An 18,453-nucleotide genomic window follows, 5' to 3' on the forward strand; every position below is an offset into this window, starting at 1 on the left:
CCCAGCCCCAATAAGCATCACTGTGTGCCACCAGGTTGGCTTTCCATATGTTTAATGGAGGGTTAGAGGGGACGGACAAGGGTTGGGACCACATTGGGTTGGCCCATAGCACCGATATCAAACCAGTCTCCAAAAAGAGCAGTAGAAAAGACAGGACCTTCCTGTGCCATAAGGGATCCAGGTATAGGGATGCTTACCCTGGTCAGCACCACCACAGGGAGCCCCAGTGCTCCCATCATGTCCATGTGAGCTAAAAAAATGCCCTATTTCCAACTATTGGTTATAGAAATGCCATAGAAAAAGGAGGGGGGGTAAAAATCAAGTTGTATCAAAAATAGTGGTGGCTCAGGGGGTAAAGTGCTGCTCTTGGACAAGGAAAAAGAGTGGGATTTGGGAACGTCGAGTGGATTTTTGGTGGGCTGCATGGTGCTGCTCTAAGCCTTAAATGCTGCGGTGGTGACGGCGTGACTCCTGTGCCCCCACCTGCTGTGCTGCTGGCTTCTGTGCACCCCCAGAGCTCTGCTCCAGTGCTGAGACCTGTGCCTGGGGAGGGAGGGTAGAACAGAGGGGTCACCCCAAAGAACCCAGCAGCATCCCCATGCATGCAGCAGCACCTCCATGCAATGGGTTGAGCCCCAAAGCAGCCCAGTTTCGCCACCCTGCAACCTAAGGTGCAGGCAGCAGCTCGGTGCCACCCGCCTGCAGCACTTGAATGCGTCGCTGTGCCTCTGCCAGCTGCTGCTCTGATGTGCCCAGCGAGCGGTCCAGGCGACCCTTCTGCAGAGCCAACCGCAGCGAGGCTTCGTGCGTCTTCAGCTTCTCCCTCTCCACCTGCATAAGGATGCAAACCATCGCATAGAGACGTGCATCGTTTATGTCATGCACGCTTCACGCTTGGAAAACACCACTGAGGTTTAATGGTTCCAGCACTAAGGCTGCACACTGGGTGCCCACCCAAAGCTGCAGGGCTCAGGTGGGTGCTCACCTTCTCCAAGGTTCTTTTCAGGGCACAGTTGTCCTTCTCGAGGCGCATGGCGCAGCGTTCAGCCTCACGTTTCTCAGCCTCCAGCTGGGTCACAGCACGCTGCAGGCTGCCCACCCGCTCCTGCAGCCCCCTCTGCTCTGCCCGCAGCCCCCCCAGCACCGCCGCCTCCTCCTCGTCCTGCTGCTGCTGTGTCTGCAACAGAGGCATGGCTGGAGGGTGCTGCATGGAGCTATAGAGTGTGCGTGGGGGGATAAGGCATAATGCAGGACTATAGGGTGCTGCACAGGGTGATGGGGTGATGCACAGGGTAACAGAGTGCTGGAAGGGGTGGTAGGGTATTGCACAGGGTAGTAGGGTGCTGCATGGGGCAATAGGGTGATGCACAGGGTATGTGGGTGCTGCAAGGAGTGGTAGGGTGCTGCACAGAGTAATAGCGAAGTGCATGGAGCAACTCATGGGCTGCACAGCAATAGGGTGCTGCAAAGCAGAGTAAAAACAGCTGCATGGGGGGCTGTGTGGGTCACAGTTGGGGCAGCTGCTGTTGCTCTCCCACCTCCTGCAGCCGTTGGACCTGAGCCTCCAGCTCCCCTCTGCGCAGCTCCAGCACTGCACGCTCCTCCTGCAGCGCCCGCAGCTGCTCCCGCAGCACCCCGCGCTCCTCCCTTGCTGCATCCAGCATCTCCTGCATGGGGACGTGCATGGTAACACAAGGCCAGATGGGTCCCCACTGTACGCCTGTGGTTCTCTTGCACACCTGCAGCGCCCGGCGGTCGAGCTCGCCCGCAGCCAATGCAGTCTGCAGCTTCTGCAGTCGCTGCTGCAGGGCTGTGCTGGTGTTGGCCCCCTGTGCATGGTCCTTGGCTGCCAGCAGCGCACTCAGCTTCTCCTGGAAGAGACACAGCAGTGCTGGCATGCAGCACTAGTGCAAGATTGCATCCAGAGTTTTCAGGCTTGCAAGCAGCTTGCATGGAAGCTTGCACATATAAGCTTGTAAGAAGCATACATGCAGTTTTTACAAGCACCTTGCATGCATCTTTGCTTGCATCTCATGTGCAATTTAATGCAACATGCATACAATTAGTACACATATTGCACGCAATTAGAACACATATGCACCCCAGTGCCCACCTGGGCAGCCCGGCGCTCGCCCTCAGCAGCGTGCAAGCTGCGCTCCAGCGCTGACACCTTCTCAAGCAGCAGCCGGCGCTCACCCTCACCCTGCTGCAGCATCTCCTCCTGCAGCTGCAGTGCTGCCCGCTTGCCTTCGAAGCCCTGCAACCCTGCCACAGCCAGAGCGAGGCTTGCAAACCTCTGTGCTTTTGGGGCACGGCCCCACACCACTGGGGGGAACCCACCCCAAAACTGCCCCATCACCTTCCTTGCTCTCAGCCAATCGCTTCTGCAGCTGCAGCGCTCTGTCCCGCTGCGCTTCTGCCTCAGCCAGCTGCTTGCTCAGGCTGCGTACCCGGACCTGCAGCTCCTCCTGGGGGAGAAAATGGGGTGAGAAAGGCATATTTTGGGGATGCACAGCATGGGGAGGGGGGTGAGGGGGACACCTTATCCCGCAGGGCATCCTGTAGCTGGCGCAGGAAATCCTGCAGGGCTGCACGCACTGCTTCAGGGTCAGCTGCTGCATTGGGGTCTGGGGATGAGCAGGGGGTGTGTGTCCCCTTCCTGGGTGCAGCTGGAAGAGAGGGGACAGGGTGGGATGGAAGGTGACAAGGTGGGATGAGGACAAGGTAAAGGTGAGAGAGATGGGATGGAATGGGGAGGGACTGGAGGGGATAGAGTGGGATGAGAGGGATGGAGTGGCACAGGGAGTGTCAGGAGGTGTCAGAGTGGCACAGGAAGGATAGTGGGATGAGAGGGGCAGGGTGACATGGGGGAGAGTGGCACAGGAGGGATGGGATGGTGCATGATGGACATGGTGCCACAGGAGGGGACAGAATAGGATGAGAGAGGATTGGGAAGGGGCAGCGTGGCAAAAGAAGGGTGCACAGCTGAATGGACCCACCCCAGTGCCCCCAAAAACCCTGTGCCACCCTCACCCTTGCCTGGAGAGCCTCCATGTGCCCGTCCAACACCGACAGTGCAGCGCAGGGCTGAGCTCAGCCCACTCAGGCGCATCTCAGCATCCCGTCTCCGTTCCTCGCCTCGTGCCAGCTCAGCCTCCAGCCCCTGTGCCCGACCCTCAGCTGCACTCAGCTTCAGGCTCAGCTCTGCTGCTTCACTGCGTGCTGCCTCTGCCTTCAGCCGCAGGTTGCGGGCATCAGCCAGCAGCTTCTTCTCGTGGCCTCGAGCTTCCTCCAGGCTGCGGGACAGTGCCCGCTCCTGCTGCTGGAAATCTGCCTCCTTCTCTGCCAGCCTGAGCTGCAGCTGCTGGAGCTGGGGAGCAACGGGATGTGGGAATGTAGGGATGGGATGGTGAGACATGGGACATGCTTAGAGATTAGGATGATGGAGAAAAAGGGTGATGGAAATGCAAAGGATGGAGCGATTTGGTTTGGGGAATATCCAGGGTGTGAAGGATGGAGCATAAGGAGGACCCCCAGTGATGCAGGGCACAGAGCAGTGGGGCAATGGAAGACTGAGTGTGGGGTGATGGGGACAGCTGTAGCACCAAGGGACTGAGCAGCAGGTGCACCAGCAACACAGGGCACTCACTGTGGGGCCACCGAGGGACATGGGGTAGCGAGCAGGGGTGACAAGGGGGGCTTAAGCAGCCACACCTCCTTCCTGGTGGCCTCCACACCGGCCTCACTCTCCACCATCTTCTGCCTGAGGCCGAAGGCTTCACGATGCCTCTCCTCCTCATGCTGCTCCTCCCGCGCCACGCGTGCCCGCAACTCCTCCACCTCCTTGCTCTTCTTACTGTTCTCACTATCCAGAATCTTCACCTGCCCCAGGGAGGCAACGAGGGGAGGCTGTAACTTAAGCTGCATGTGAAGGGATCCCTTTGTTTCCCCCCCCCCCCTCACCTGGCGGCGCAGCTCCTGCAGCTCCCGGCGGGCATCCAGGCGGGCACGTTCCAGCCCACGGAGTGTGGCACGCAGCTCTGCTGCCTCCCTGCCTGCTGCAGCCTGCCCGTCCTCTGCCAGTGCCAGCCGCTGCTCCTGCTGCTCAGCTGCACGCTGCAGGCTGTGGGCATGTTGGGGTGGTGAGGTCCATGCAAGGCACCCCAACCTTGGCACAGCGCTTTGCTGCGTACCACTGCACCACACACCACCCTGACCCCGAGCAACCCAAACCCAAAACATCACCCCCTGACCCCGAGCATCACCCTGACCCACACCTGATGCGCTGCCCCTCGCTGTGCCGCAGCGCTACCCGCAGCTGTTCATTGGAGCGACGCAGCGCTTCCTGCTCCCTGGCTGCATCACCCAGCGCCCTGCGTGCCTCCATCCCCATCCTGCGCTGCTCCTCGCGCCCCTCACGCCCCTCTTGTGCTTCTCTCTGTGCCCGCAGCAGTGCCTGCTGCCTCGCTGCTCGTGCCTCCGCCTCCAGCGCCAGCTGCGCCCGCACTTCTTCCACCTGCGCCAGGAGATGCAGTGGGGTTATGGAGCAATCTGGGTGCAGCAGGGATGGGAAGGGATACGGGGGGGGCTCACATCACGCAGGGCACTGTCACGCTGCTGGGCTGCTGCCACTGCCTGCTCACGGAGAGCTGCGGCCTCGCGTGCGTGGGACTCTGCTGCTGCCTCCATCTGCGCCTGCAGTGCGCGCAGCTCCGCCGAGCGGTGCTAAGGGAGGTGGGGTGAGCACTGCTGTGCAGGGCTGGGGGCTCAAAGAGTGGGGGAGGTTTGCAGTAAGGGTGAGGGGGTGGCAATGGGAATAAGGGATTTGCAATGGGGATGCAATGAGAATAGGGCATCCAGGGAGGATGCCCAAGCACAGGGTTCACAGTTGGGGTGTCTGTTCTATGCACCCACCTGCTGCTGCTGCTGCCAGCTCGCAGCCTCGTGTCGCTGCTGCTCAAGCTCAGCTGTAGCCTGGGCCAGGCTCTGCTGCAGCCCTGCCAGCGTCCCTGCCAGTGCTGCCTTCTCCTCCTCCTTCAGTGCCAGCGCCTGCACAGGGATGTGTTCAGCGGGGGTTGTGGGCACATAGTAGGGACCCCCCAGCACCCACCTGCTGCTTCTCGCTCTCAGCACGCAGCACCCCCTCATCCCGCTGCTGCCGCGCTGTTGCCAGCTCTGCTGCCAGCTCCTGCTGCTCCCGTGCCAGCCGGCCCCGCTCCATGTCCAGCTCCTCCTGCAGTGCCCCATAATTAGAGTTACTCCCCCAAATCAGCATCAAGACCCCCATCCAGCATGGCTTCCCACAACAGCACTGCTCCTCAGAATCGATGCTCCTACCCAAATGCATCACCACCCTCCTAAAACCAGCACTGCCTGCCCAAATCAGCCTTACCCCACAGCCTCCCAATGCCCACCTTCTCATTCCGCAGCTGCTTGAGCTCTCCCTTGTGTTCCTCCTGGATCCTGCGTAGGGTCACCACCTCCTCCTGTGCCACTGCCAGCCGCTGCCGCGTTGCACCCAGCTCCTCTGCCAGCCCCAGAGCAGATAGGGAGCGATGGGAATGGGGTTGAAACACCCAGAATTGAGAGAGAAGTGATGTGACCAAAGGCTACAACCCCAAAACTGAGCAGGTAAGTGGCATGGCCAAGGATGCCAGCTCCAGAATTGAACTGCTAAGTGATATGGCCACCACCAGATGAGCAGATATACGGTGTGACCCCCACCACAGCACTGTCTGCTCACCCAGCAGCCCATCCCTGGCCACTCGTAGGCTCCGTCCCTCGGCCTCCAGCTGCTGCTTGTGTGTGCTCAGCTGCCCAAGCTGCTCCTGTGCCTCGAAGAGGTTTGTCTCCAGCACAGCCTTCTCAGCCCTGTAAGGACACCATGGCAACACACTGCCTAATATCAGCAGTATGGGACATCACATGGATCCAGTGACACCCACCTGAGCCCATCGACCTCCTGGGCACGGTCACGAGCATCACGCTGGGCAGCATGAAGCTGGACCCCCAGGCTGGCCCCCTCCTTGGCCAGCCCCTCTCGCTCCTGCATGGTGCGCTCCAGCTCTGCGCTCAGCCGCTGCTGCTCACCCCGTGCTTGCACCAGTGCTTCCCCTGCTGTCCGCTGCTCCTGCTGAGCCTGCACCAGCACAGGGTGATGGGTGCTCCATTGTAATGCTCTGGTAGTTCTGCATCCTCTCCCAGTACCCAGTTGTCCCATTGCCACATGTGCTATCCCAGTTACATTCTCCCTATCATCTCCAGTTGTCTCCCATGCCCTCTCCATCATTCCCAACCACCCCATTCACCCACCCAATTGCATCTTCCAATTGCCCTCTGCATCCTCCCAATCACTCCACGCATCCTCCCATTTGCCCCTGTACTCTCCCCACATTCCCAGCTGCCCCCAGCCCCACACCTGCCCCAGCTGCTCCTTCATTCTCTGCAGCTCCCCTCGCAGCTCCCGCAGCTCAGCCCGCAGCCCCTCACAGCTCCTCTCCGCCGCTCTCCGTGCCCGTTCCAGGTCCATCCTCTCAGCCTCTCCATCCCTGCAGCTGCGCTCCAGCCGCACCAGTTCAGCCTTCAGCCCTTCCAGCTCCCTCCTGGCCTCGCTGTCAGCTTCGTGCTGCTCCTCCAGCCCCACCAGCACCCGGCTCAGCTCCCGCTTGTCCCTTGCCAGGCTGGCAGCCAGCTCACTGCTCCGTGCTGCAGCATCCCGCAGCCTGGCCTCCTGTGTGCGGGCATCCCGCAGCGCTGCCTCCAGCTCTGCACCACTGCCCTGTGCCTGGTGGGTGCCCAAAGTGATGTATGTGAGGCTTGATATGTGCATGGGGCTTGGGGGGGGGGGGGGGGGGGGGTTGGGGATGTCCATGAGGCTTGAGGATGTTCTGCAGAGCTTGGGAATGTACATGGGGTTTGAGGATGGACAATGGGACTTGGGGATGTCCATGGGGCTTGAGGATGGACAATGGGGCTTGGGGATGAGCATGGGGTTTGAGGATGGATGAGACTTGGGGATGTCCATAGGGTTTGAGGATATACAATGGGGCTTGGGATGTGCATGGAGTTTGAGGATGCACAATGGGGCTTGGGGATGTCCATAGGGTTAAGGGATGTGGATAGCCCCAAGAAGGATGAGTGTGGGATTTGGGGACCTGGATGTCCCCAGGGAGGATACACATGGGGTTTGGAGATGCATATATCCCCAGGGATGAGGAACAATGGATCTAAGGATGTGCATGGGGCATGAAGATGTAGATGTCCCCAGGGAGGAGAAGTAAGGAGTTGGTGAATGTGTTTGGAGTTTTGGGATGGGGATGGGACCTGGGGATGTGATTTGAGAACACAACCATCCCCAGGGGGGTCAGCAGGGCTTTGTCACTCACCTGTGCCAGCGCCTCTCCCAGTGCTGCCTGCTCTCCTCGTGCCACCTCTGCCTCCAGCTGTGCCCGGCTCAGCGCCTCCCGTGCCCGCAGCAGCTCCTGCTGCCCTGCTGCCCGCTGCCCCTCCAGCTGCTCCAGCTGCTGTGTGCTACAGCACCCACAGAGGGAGCACACATTGGAGGGGTGCAGCAGCGGAGCGGCATTGCAACAGCTTTATTCTGCAGCAGCCGATGGTCCCCACCTGTGCTCCAGCTGCTGTCGTGCAGCCTCTGCTGCACGGTTGGCTTCATCCCGCTGCTCCTCCAGCTCCTGGATCCGAAGCTGCAGCTCAGCCTCACTGCGTTGCAGAGCTCCTACCCGCGCCTGCTCTGCTGCCAGTGCCTGCTCCATGCGGCCCTGCTCGCTGCAGACAGACGGACACATAAAAGGACGGACAAACACATGGAGATGGGTGCACATGACACACAGATGGATGGACAGATGGACAGCAGTACCTGCGCAGGAGCTCGGTGTCAGCACGCAGGCGGGCAGCCTCACGCGTGGCCTCATCCTGTGCCTGCTTGAAGCCCCCAGCCTCAGTGCTGAGCTGCTCCAGCCGCTGCTCCAGGGCAGCCCGACGGCTCTCGCTGTTCCCCAGCTCCCTCCTCAGGTTTCCTGAAACCTCCCGGGCTTCCTGAGGGCAGAGGGACAGCGGTTGTCCTCCATCATCCTACCCCTCATCCATCCATCCATCCCCATGTCCATCTGCCATTGCTTCTCTCACCCACCTGCAGCTGGATGTGCCTCCGGCGCAGGGCACCATGCACAGCTCCCAGCGTGGCTGCAGCAGCAGCAGGTGAGAGGCTGCGACAATGGAGCCTGGGAGGCGCCGAGGTGGACCCGTGGTCATCAGCCAGCACTGCCTGCAAGGGACAGGGACAGCATCATTGCTGCAGGAGGGGAAACTGAGGCATGAAGGGGTTGGGAGTGCAGAGGGGGTGGAGAGCACCTGGGTGATGTCTTGCAGCGTCTGGTGCAGCAGCTCCAACTCTGCACGCAATGTTTGCACCTCCTCTCCTGATGCCTCCTGAGCACGAGAGGCCTCCTGCAAAACACCCGGTGTGCAACGTGCCTGCTGTATGCTGCACATCATGCATTGCACTGAAGCATGCGACCTGCCTCTGTCTGCAGCATGCATCACACGTGCACAACGATGCACACTCACCATCTTCTGCAGCTGCGCCGTCAGAGCCTGCACTGCCCGCTCCTTCTCACCACCTTCCTCCCGTAGCTGCTGCAGGGCTGCTGTCAGCTCCGCCAGCCTGGTGCCCAGCAGGGACAGTGCTCAGCACCACGTAGCACCCCATAGCACCCCATTGCTCTTCTGGCACCCCACTGCATGCCACAAAGCCCTGTAGCACCCCATAGCAGCCAGAAGTGTCCCACAGCTCCCCAAAGCACCCAGCAGCACCCCATAGCACCCAATACCACCCTATAGGACCCCACCTGTCCCCCAGCACCGCTCTCTCCTGTTCAGCATCACGGCCCCGTGCTGCCAGCTGCTCCTCCAGCTGTGCCAGCTGCTGCGCCTGCTGCTCTTGCACTGCACCAGCCCGGCCCTCAGCCAGCTGCAGGTGAGCTCCCAGCTGCACGCAGGCAGCGTGTGCAGCACGGCCGGCACGGCTCACCTCCTGCCCCAGCTCAGCCAGGTCTCTGCAGATGGAATATGGGATAGGAGAGGGGTGAGCTCATATTCTGCCACCCCACCCCCAGTCCTCGCTGCCCCACTGACCTCTCAGTGGCAGCTCGCAGCTGGCCGAAGTGGCGGCGGAAGGCCACAGCCTGCCTCCAGAGGGTGAGCAGGCGGCCGTGCTCGTTGCTGAAGTAGGTGTTGAAGGACTGCAATTGGATGGGGATGGATGGAGCAGATCCCAGTCACACCACTTTGCAGCCCGGAGGCATCAGGGCAGCACCAGGTCCTACCCCATGCACCATCCCCCAGTGATGCATCCCTGTGCCTCAGGTCCCCATGCAGCACCCCTCTGCTCTGCATCTCCCTGACCTCCTCCTCCCTCCTCCACTGCGCCTCACGCTGCTCCAGCTCTCCACGTGCCCGTGCCCAGTCAGCCGTCAGCTTGCGGATGTCCTCGCTCAGTGCTGCATTGGCCACGTTTGCCTGCTCCAGCTGCTCCCTCAGCATCGAGTTCACCTGTACCAGGCTGCAGCTCCTGGGCAGCACAGGGCTGGGGATGATGCTAGAAGGTCCCCACAGCCACCAGCCCCATGGAGGACCCCCCCACACACCTTTGCTGCTCCTCCTCCAGCCGGATCAGTGCATTCTCCAGCTCATTGGTGCTCTCCTCCTCCGGCTGGCTCTGCAGGGACATCATTCCCTTTGCATGGACGTAACACAGGGGGGCATTTGGGGACACAGCGGGGGCATTACGCACCGTCAGCCTCTCCTGCTCCAGTTCTGTCTCCTTCTTCAGCAGCTGCTGCTCCACCTCGCCACACTTCTTCTTGTACTGCAGCACCTGGGGATGATGCGGTGACATGCAGCCCCTCCCCATCGCAGCGTTCCCATGTCCCCAGTCTGCACCCACCTTGGCTTGCAGCTTTTGCACCAGCTGTGCTTGTCGCTGCTGACCCTCCTGGTACGCCTGCAGCTTGCGCTTGTAGGCAGCCTGCTCCTCATCCAGCAGCCTCCGCAGCTCAATGTTGTGCTGTGCAAGGCTCCGGCTCTCTGCAGCCTCCTGCTCACCTGCTTCCAGCCGCAGGGATTGCTCCAGCTGCAAGCCAGCATCAGCCCTTTAAGGATGCAACCCCTCCAGGTACAAGCATTGAGGATGCAACACCTCCAGGTACAAGCATTGAGGTTGCAACCCCTCAAGGTACAAGCATTGAGGATGCAAGCCCCCCAGGTACAAGCATTGAGGATGCAACCCCTCCAGGTATAAGCACTGAGGATGCAAGCCCTCCAGGTACAAGCACTGAGGTTGCAACCCCTCCAGGTACAAGCATTGAGGATGCAACCCCTCAAGGTACAAGCATCCCAGCTTGGATAAATTCATCCTCCTTTTGGTAGTGCAAACCTCCATAGGTTTTGAATCAACATGGGGTGCCCTGATGTTCTGCACTTGAGATGCAATGAAAAACTAATAGGGAATTGGCTGCTATGCATAGAAAATAACCCGGCCTTGGGTTGGCATCGAGTTGGCCAAGGGATAAAGTGTCTTTCAACACAAGAAATAGGAAGCAGTGATTTCCCTGCAGGTACTTTTTGGTTCTTGGCTTGCTTCTTTTAACAAGCAAATGTGCACGAAGGGGTGTGAGCTCCCAGAGCCATCCAGACCCCAGAGTTTTGCATCTCCCTGGGCAACCAAAGCCCTCATTCTTTTGCCATTGCACCAGTTGCAACAAAAAGCAAGCACTGAGATGACTATAATGGCAATGCTTTGTGCATCCTGCAAGCCCCAGCATGCAGAGTGCTGGATCTCCATCAGCACAGGGTCCTCAGCATCTCTGCTAAGGAAAAGTGGATTTTGAGGGTGAAAAAGAGGTATTTTGGGCTAAGTTTGGGGCTGACCTACCCGCTCACTGATGGCGTTGTATTTGATGGCCAACTCATCGCGCTCAGCACGGCTCTGAGCCAGCAGGTCCTCAACACGAGACAACTCCTGCTGCAGGATGCGATTCTCCTCCTGGAGGGACAGCAGCGAGGCCATGGCCTCGGGATCGGGACCTGCAGGAGGGGACGGGGCTCAAGGCTTTGCAGCTTCGCTCCTGTGCCTGCAAACTCCGCATCCCTCCGTGCAACAGTCGCAAAACCCGCAGCTCTGCCATTCCAGCTGCACAGATTTTGTCGTTGCAACAGCAAACGAGCTCAGCTGCTCCTTTGAGCTCCTACCTCAATCCAGCACGCCCCTTTTGCTTTGCTTTCAGCAGCCCCGCTCCTCCATCCCGCTTTGCTCTTTTAGGGCTTTTGCTTCCGCTCTGCAAGCGGAAAGCGGATGCACGGTTCGGATTAGCCCGAAATCCACGTTTTCCCCTCCCAGACCGGGAGCCCTCCTCTTCCTGGCTGTATCTACGTGTCTTAGGGGTCCTAATGCCTTCCCCAAGCTCTGCTTTGCTGCCGAACCGAAGCTTTGCAACTCAAACAAAGCAGAGCAAAAGCAAAAGATCCTGCAAGAAACGAGCCGTGCCAAGCAACCCCTGCAGCAAACAGCGCTGTTAACGCACTCACTTTGCTCCAATGTTCGGCTTCCTTGAGGTTCGGGGCTCTGTTATCCCGTAGGAGAGAGGACCCCTTTCGTTAAGCCATAACGAAGCCCGGCCTCGTTAAGCTCATTACAGCGCAGGAGTTGGCTCTGGCAGCTCTAAGTGTTGGGTGGAGCATGCCAGGTTGCTATGGGAAGCCTTTGGCTGGCTGCTGGGAAGGGGTGGCAGCCGCTCCATGCATCATAGTTAGATGCCACGTGGAAAAGAAAGACCCCGGGGCGATGATTTGAAGCATGGGGGTAGCGATAAGGTGCCGCTTCCAGCCCTAATCCCACACTCAAAGGGCAGAGAGAAGCTGCAATAAATGGATGCCAGCTCAAAACGCGCATCCCCAGCGGGGGCTGCAAGGCAACAAGGAACTGAAGGCATTCCCTGTGCAAACACTCGGGCAGGAATTTGCCCTCCCAGCATTTCCCAGCCTCTGTTTGCTCCTCGAGAAGAGCAAATGCCCTTTGTCCTCCCCGCTGACCCCGCTGCAGGGTCAGTCAATAGGATTGAGGCTTTGCAGTGCTGCTGGGATAGTCTGGCTTATGAAAACGGCCGCTCCGGAGCCACCCTGAGGCTTCCTGATGGGCTTTGAGGACACGCAAGTCCTCAGCTGTCCCCTCTGCTTTCCTTATTCCTTACCTTCTTTGCCCCCACAGCTTCAAAGCCACTGCTAAGCAACACCCATGTGTTGTGCTTCGCTGTTTCCCAGGCACCAAGAAGGAGGGGAAAGCACAAAACCACCCCCAACATCAAACCCCAAATGGAAGGGAGAACTATGGTCCCATCCCTGAGCACACAGGGGTAGATCTCTGGGTATAGAATGGCACATCTGGCATCAAACTGGTTTTATTGTTCACTTGGATGTGTGACATCTCTCACCCTGTGTGCTGTAAGGTCAGCTCTGAAATGGAAATGCTCACCAGTCTGGTTGGGAATGGAAATCATCATAAAGTCCTGAAACACTGAAACAAATAGCAGAACTCTGTCCTGTGAAAGGCCTTCACCATAATATAAATAGGTAAGAAAAGACTTGGGAGTTTCTTTTAAAGAGGAATCTAAAGCCCAGCTCTGTTCAAGAGACCAAGTCTGTCTTTCATTGCATAGATTCCAATAATAAAGTCTCTGAATGAAGAATAAAAAAATCTCTCTTCAAAATAGAGGGGAAAAAAAACCCCACCCCATATAGAACAACCTTATCAGAGCAGGGAAATAGGATCTTCACTGTGCTCATATTTACCAGCACACAGAGGTCGTGCTCCCCATCCCCGCAGGGAGTGCAAGGAAATAGCAGGGGTGATGCTCAGCATCTGGGCTGGATATTGCCTGCGTGGTGCTGTGAGCAGCAGACAAAGCAAGGCCTTGCACACAACAAGGCTCCAAGATGCTCCCCGCTGTTTGCCAGACTGAATGATTTCAGTGGCCCAAATGCACGGAGGAGAAAAGTGGAGGTGGTGATGCAGCTGCAAACCTCAGCCCACCTCTATTGCATCAGAATTGAGAGGAAAAAAATGCCCATATCGGGCAGCAAAAGCGCTGCCAGCTGAATCCTCTATCAGCACCCTGAGGAGACACAGGGTGCCATGAAGCTGCCACAGTTTTGCAGCCCTGTTAGTGCAGTAAGGAAGGAAGGAAGGAAGGCACAGGAAAGGTCACTGAAGCCCCAATGGCTTGCAGTGATCCAGGCAGAAAATACCCAGAAAAGGCCCTCAGCTCTGAGGGTTCTGGCGTGGAGTTTTGTAAGGCACGTGTTCATTTGTCAACCAGCACCTATTTCTGCTTTTTAACTCCAGCACCAGATTTTGGGGTCTTGTTTCTTGTCAGAGGGGACCAAGGGAGTGCGATGGCACCATAAGCGACAAGTGAGGTGTCCTTAAGCAGCAGGAGCACTTCCCACTGCTGCTTTGGTCCTGCAGAAATCAGCACGATCATCCTCCAGTGCCTGCAAGGAGCTGGTTCAGAACTGCACCCAGCCTGCATTTGCCTGCGTCTGGTTTGAATCTGACCTGAAGAAAGAGACAAAAAAAAAGAGGGTTTGGACACTGACAAAAGAGGGTTTAAACACTAAAAGGAGCTGCAGCACAAGTCGCCTGGTGCCAATCCATAACTCTCCCCCACACATGGCCAGGCACAGCAGCTTCTCACCTTTCCAAATGTGTTTGGATGGAGGGGTGCCCCCACCCCGCTGCTATTTCAGTGAGAGTAAAACCAGCAGGATTGGGTTCTAATGCTGCGGGTATCGGCCCAAGCAACCTGCAAACCCCACATGGCCTCACCCTGAAGCTTTGGAGAAGTCACCCCAGACGTCGGTGGCAGGGGCAGAAGGAGCAGCAGCGGGTTGTGGCCAGGACAGCAGGGAGTCTGCAGCAGCCAGAGGAGCCATAGGGAGAGAAGAAAAAGAAAGAAGCTGTTGTTGACAATTATTTCTTCCAGATTCCCTGCTTTCGTGAAGATGTCATATTGCTTTTCCACACACCCACTGCTTGAACGCAGTCAGTTCACCTTTCCAGCCTGATTGGGGTTTAAGTTGAACTTCTCTGTGCTGCACATAGATGGTCAAAAACCAGGCAGGAGGGTCAGGATTAATGCAGGGAGTTTCTAAACATGATGTCCTTTCAGCTTTCAAAATGCATGTACAAAACCTATGCTTCCCAAATAATCACACAGCAGAGTAGCTCTGAACAGATAGGAGATATTAAGACTGACAAGCTGGATGGCTTTGTGATCCCATTCCCATCAGTTTCCCTCATCCAACAGAGCTTCAGCACTATCTCCTCCTGCAGGAGCACAAGAGGAACATCAAGGTCTTTCTATAGGCACCTCGACAGTTAAAACTGAATCTAAAGAGCCTTACAGCCATTTCTGTATGATACAGACCTGTGATGGGGGTTCCGGGGAGCTGGGTGGGTGTGGGGTGTGAAGATGGCAGCTGCTCTCCAGAAGGAAGAGTCGGCATGGAAGATTTTCCTCCTGGAGGTGGTGGGAGTAAACTCAGGCCCCCAGGGCCTGCAGGACGTGGTCTGGGGTTCCCTGCTGCTCCTTCCTTCTTCTTCATATTCTGAGACAGGAGACAGAAACTTTAGGTGGCACTGTATTTAAATCCAGAATTGGAGTGTGATTCTACTTCTTCCTCCCAGCCAATGCTTTCAAGTAGCCAAGCAGCTCAGATGCTTTGTTCTGAGGTTAAAGATCGCTGTGCTGCGTTCATCTGGTGCAGCAACAGGTGTCTAACCACAGATGTTTTCATCTATGAATTCCCACCACGTACCTACAGACCATGTTCTGTGACTGGGAACCATAAGACACCGCTCTACAAATCATTGCAGGCAGCGTGGGGATGAGCAGCTCTGCACCAGGCTTCCTTTAGCAAGGGGATTTCAAGAGAAAGCCACCGCTTCCTCTTGTGCCACGAACCACAGCAGAGGGGAAAAACAGATTGTGAGGGCTGAGTGTGAAGGCAGACGGCTTGGCTGGAATCTGCAGCCCTAAGAAGTAGTGTTTCACACATTACAAGAAATGAGGCAAACAAAAGAGGCTAAGAGAGTATTCTTGACACTTTCATTTCCTAAAACTGAAGTAAATAAAAAAAGGAAGGGTTTTGGTGATGTTTCTCTTTGAGTCTTTTAGGATAATCACCAAAACCACAAGGCAGTGTTTTTATATGCTACAAAGTGTACAGGGTAAAACATTTGGAGCAGCAAAAGCCCTCACCGCAATGTTAAGCTTGATGGTTTGCCCCTCCTTGAAGCCCAAGTCCAGTTTGGGTGCTTGGTCAGGGTTCTCAGCCTGCTTGGCCAGCTCGTTCTGTTGCTTCACCCACCTGCAGGATGGCAAGAAACAGAAAAGGACTCATAAGCTTTCTTTGCACCACGTTTCCTCATTCAAGTGAATGGGGCACAGTGAACCAGGAGCAAACAGCTCCCTCACTCCCACCACTTGGGGTGAACACTTGCAGCCACTACACAAAACCATCAAGCCAAGAGGACAAAAGGAGAAGCACAGACTCACTTAAAATGGTCCTGGAGAGCGACGTTGAAGTCAAAAGCATCCCCTCGATCGACAAATCCAACTCCAATGAAAGCACGGCGGCCTGGGGAATGAGGAAGAGGAAAGGCTAGAAATGCGAAACAGTGTAAAAGAAGCTGGGGATGCAGACCAGGAGTGCAGGGGTCAGCCAATTTCACACCCCCATGACTATCAGCTCCTCCAGCTGGAGCTGAGAGGGGAATTCTGATGACAGCAGGGCTGAGGTTAGGACTGGAGCTGCATTTCTTTCTTCCTTCTACAAAGAAAGGGAACAGCCAGCAAGTTCTAAGCAGGGGAAGCAGTGCTATACTGTCAGCTGTTAAATGAAGCTGGAAGAAAACTGCAGCAAAGTCATGTCTACATCATCACCTCAGCTTGATTGGACTTATAGAACTAGCAAAACCCAGCTTTAAAATTGATTCACTGATATTAACACAGAGGCTGGCATCACAGACAGTCCTACACACAGGTGTGTCCTTAATGCTGAGCAGTAGATTAAACTGTTGCTTAAAGAAAAAGTGATGTAGACGAGGGGCCATTTGTCCATTCACCACTGTAAGCAGGGGGTATTTAGCTCTCAACTACATGAATCATCCACCAGTAAGAACTCAGAACAAGCTCTGAGTGCTTTCAACATCTGCTCCCCCAGGTGTGTCTCTGCGAGCAGCAAAGCAGCACCTCACCATTGCCATCCTCGATCCGAAGGACGAAATATCTGCTGGAGTCTGTCACACTCTCCACAGCAATACCAGGGAACTGCTCCACGGGGGCCTGGGCAAAAAGCTCTCCTGAAGAGAAGAAGCAAGTGTGAGTCAACACGCCAGTGTAGCGCCTCAATGCCTTTCTGCTGTGAGGGCAAACACAAGAGGCAGCAGCCTGCATGCAGGAAATGGGCAAACATGGCCTGTTTCCTCGCAGCAGCAGCTTGGGAGGTAATTAAGAATTAAGGAGATGGAAAAACTGGCAAAGTGACTTGCTGTGATGACAGGAAACTTGGAGGAAGAGAGCTCAGATCCTGCTTGCCTTATTTTGGGCTATAACTCAGATCCACATAGCTTCATTCCACCAGATAAAGCTTCCCCAGTGGAAGTCATGAATGTTTTTCCTGGCTCAGTTACTAACGCTCAATAAAGGAGCCTCCCACTATCTGGTGCTACATGGCACTACGCTCTGAAGGTGACATACCAGCTCATTCTCATTAACACTCACTGCTTTCCAGTGACACCACGCTGCCCTGCCAGCAGCCCAATGGACCCCAGGGGTGACAGGAAAGCTGTTCTGCTGCAGCCCCTCGTCCTCACCTGAGGTCTTGTCCTCCAGCTTGATGAAGGCAGTCTTGCCCTTGGCAGTGATGCGCAGCCTGCCGCTCCATGCTGGCTGGTCAAGCTGCCACTCCGCAGCTCTGCAGGGAGAGGAAAAGGTGAGTGACCTCTGGGTGGCCCTACAGTCCCCAGGGAAGCAGCAATGAGACAACTGTATGGCATGGTAACGTATCACAGAGCCTCGTGAGACAGCATGTGATGGAACCTGCTTGCACCTGGGCTTGCTGCAGACAGGCAGCACGCATCACGAGATCTCTCATCTCAGCCCAAATCTGCTGACCACTTGCAGAAGCACCAGGGAACAGACCCGCAGTTCTGCACTGCACGACACAGGAAAGTTTCACTTCCCCTTCTGCAGAATCACCAGCTTGAAAACAGCGTTAGGGCAGAGCAAGCCATGCTGGTGGGGGGATCGTTGAGGAATAGCTCAATTTTCATAGAATCATGGAGTGTTTTGGGTTGGAAATCTCCCATCATGGGGACACCACCCAGCAGTTCATGCTGCCACAGAAGCCTGCAGCCTGGCCTTCAATGCCTCCAGGGATGGGGCACCCACAGCTCTCAGTGCAGCCTATGGCAGAGCATCACCACCTCCGGGTGAAGAATTAACCCCTGCTTCATTCCCCCTCATCCAACCACTACAACCCTGTCCAAAAGCCCTTCCCCAGCTCCTCTATCCCCCCTGTAGGTACCGAAAGGCCGTTATAAAGCCGTTATAAAGCCTTCCTGGCCGCTTAGAACGGATGATCTCGGAGATCTTTGCCAACCTTCTCCACACACAACAACCTCAGCTCTCATCCCCTCCACACAGCAGAGTAGAGCAGGCCTGCAACCCAACAGCTGGGCCTGGCTGCCTGTGGGAGCCCCGAGGCCGCACCAGGCCCAACCCCCGCATCACACCGCACCTGTAGCCGCGGTTGGACGCTCTCGGCGGCACCCGGTAGACGTGCACGGCCGGCTTCACGCACAGCACCGCCTCGTAGTCCTCCTCCTCCATGGCCGCCAGCACGACGGAAGGGCGCCGGCGACTCTATGGTACCTCCCGCAACGGGGAGGGGAAGGAAGAGCTTCCGGTGAGGGCTGAACATCGCGCTTCTCACTGCGCCCCCTGCTGGGCGGGAGGTGCATTGCGTTCAGTCTCAATGCACGGGGTATGCACGGAAAGCAAGTTTTCCCCTTAAATCATATTAAAATAATAAAAATATAAAGAAAGAACTCCTGTCATGGTCCTCCTCAGCTCAGCCAGCCCTACAGCCTCTCCTCATATTACTGAGAATAGGATGGAGGGCAGCCCAGCCCTAAAACAATCAACCCTAAATACTCCTTTTCCCACTCTTGGGCTTGGAAGTTGTGCTTGGGAAGGACAAGAGTTTAGCCCTTGGAGCCCAAAGAGGAGCCCCAAAGAGGAGCCCCAAAGAGGAGCCCCAAAGAGGAGCCCCAAAGAGGAGCCCCAAAGAGGAGCCCCAAAGAGGAGCCCCAAA

At 56.8% G+C, this 18,453-nt stretch overlaps 2 protein-coding genes across 15 annotated transcripts; both read right to left on the bottom strand.

Moving 5' to 3' along the window:
* Positions 1 to 35: 35 nt before the first annotated feature.
* On the bottom strand, positions 36 to 11,745 carry CROCC (ciliary rootlet coiled-coil, rootletin). 13 transcript variants are annotated; one of them, XM_085509735.1, is made up of 34 exons: positions 11,605 to 11,727; positions 11,269 to 11,354; positions 10,952 to 11,103; positions 9,965 to 10,150; positions 9,812 to 9,895; positions 9,666 to 9,736; positions 9,424 to 9,589; positions 9,154 to 9,260; positions 8,868 to 9,074; positions 8,587 to 8,683; positions 8,371 to 8,466; positions 8,150 to 8,284; positions 7,877 to 8,055; positions 7,624 to 7,785; positions 7,386 to 7,530; positions 6,419 to 6,784; positions 5,946 to 6,139; positions 5,744 to 5,871; positions 5,415 to 5,527; positions 5,111 to 5,233; positions 4,915 to 5,049; positions 4,594 to 4,725; positions 4,278 to 4,516; positions 3,964 to 4,123; positions 3,715 to 3,882; positions 3,034 to 3,370; positions 2,542 to 2,669; positions 2,360 to 2,468; positions 2,114 to 2,265; positions 1,740 to 1,904; positions 1,539 to 1,667; positions 986 to 1,177; positions 700 to 831; positions 36 to 543 (listed from the first exon to the last, which is right to left on the bottom strand). In XM_085509735.1, exons 3-34 carry the CDS (start codon positions 11,084 to 11,086, stop codon positions 442 to 444), a joined length of 4,974 nt encoding a protein of 1,657 aa, XP_085365861.1. In that variant the 5' UTR covers positions 11,087 to 11,103; positions 11,269 to 11,354; positions 11,605 to 11,727; the 3' UTR covers positions 36 to 441. The 13 variants fall into 13 exon arrangements, 9 of the variants coding, with proteins under 9 accessions (XP_085365861.1, XP_085365863.1, XP_015737751.2 ...); XM_085509737.1 differs by lacking the exon at positions 11,269 to 11,354 and having other exon boundaries at positions 11,605 to 11,745; XM_015882265.3 differs by lacking the exon at positions 11,605 to 11,727 and having other exon boundaries at positions 1,740 to 1,871; positions 11,269 to 11,393.
* A 712-nt stretch (positions 11,746 to 12,457) lies between these two features.
* NECAP2 (NECAP endocytosis associated 2) lies at positions 12,458 to 17,992 on the bottom strand. Of its 2 annotated transcripts, none has more exons than XR_014932108.1 (8): positions 17,878 to 17,992; positions 16,952 to 17,052; positions 16,334 to 16,438; positions 15,633 to 15,714; positions 15,336 to 15,444; positions 14,502 to 14,682; positions 13,770 to 13,985; positions 12,458 to 13,630 (listed from the first exon to the last, which is right to left on the bottom strand). XR_014932108.1 is itself a non-coding variant. In XM_015882286.3 (8 exons), exons 1-8 carry the CDS (start codon positions 17,967 to 17,969, stop codon positions 13,582 to 13,584), a joined length of 804 nt encoding a protein of 267 aa, XP_015737772.1. In that variant the 5' UTR covers positions 17,970 to 17,992; the 3' UTR covers positions 12,458 to 13,581. The 2 variants fall into 2 exon arrangements, 1 of the variants encoding a protein (XP_015737772.1); XM_015882286.3 differs by having other exon boundaries at positions 13,901 to 13,985.
* Positions 17,993 to 18,453: the final 461 nt, after the last annotated feature.

The sequence above is a fragment of the Coturnix japonica genome, chromosome 9 (genome assembly GCF_054131305.1).
Source record: "Coturnix japonica strain WE chromosome 9, WE-NBRP24, whole genome shotgun sequence".
In the NCBI taxonomy this organism is placed as follows: Eukaryota; Metazoa; Chordata; class Aves; order Galliformes; family Phasianidae; genus Coturnix; species Coturnix japonica.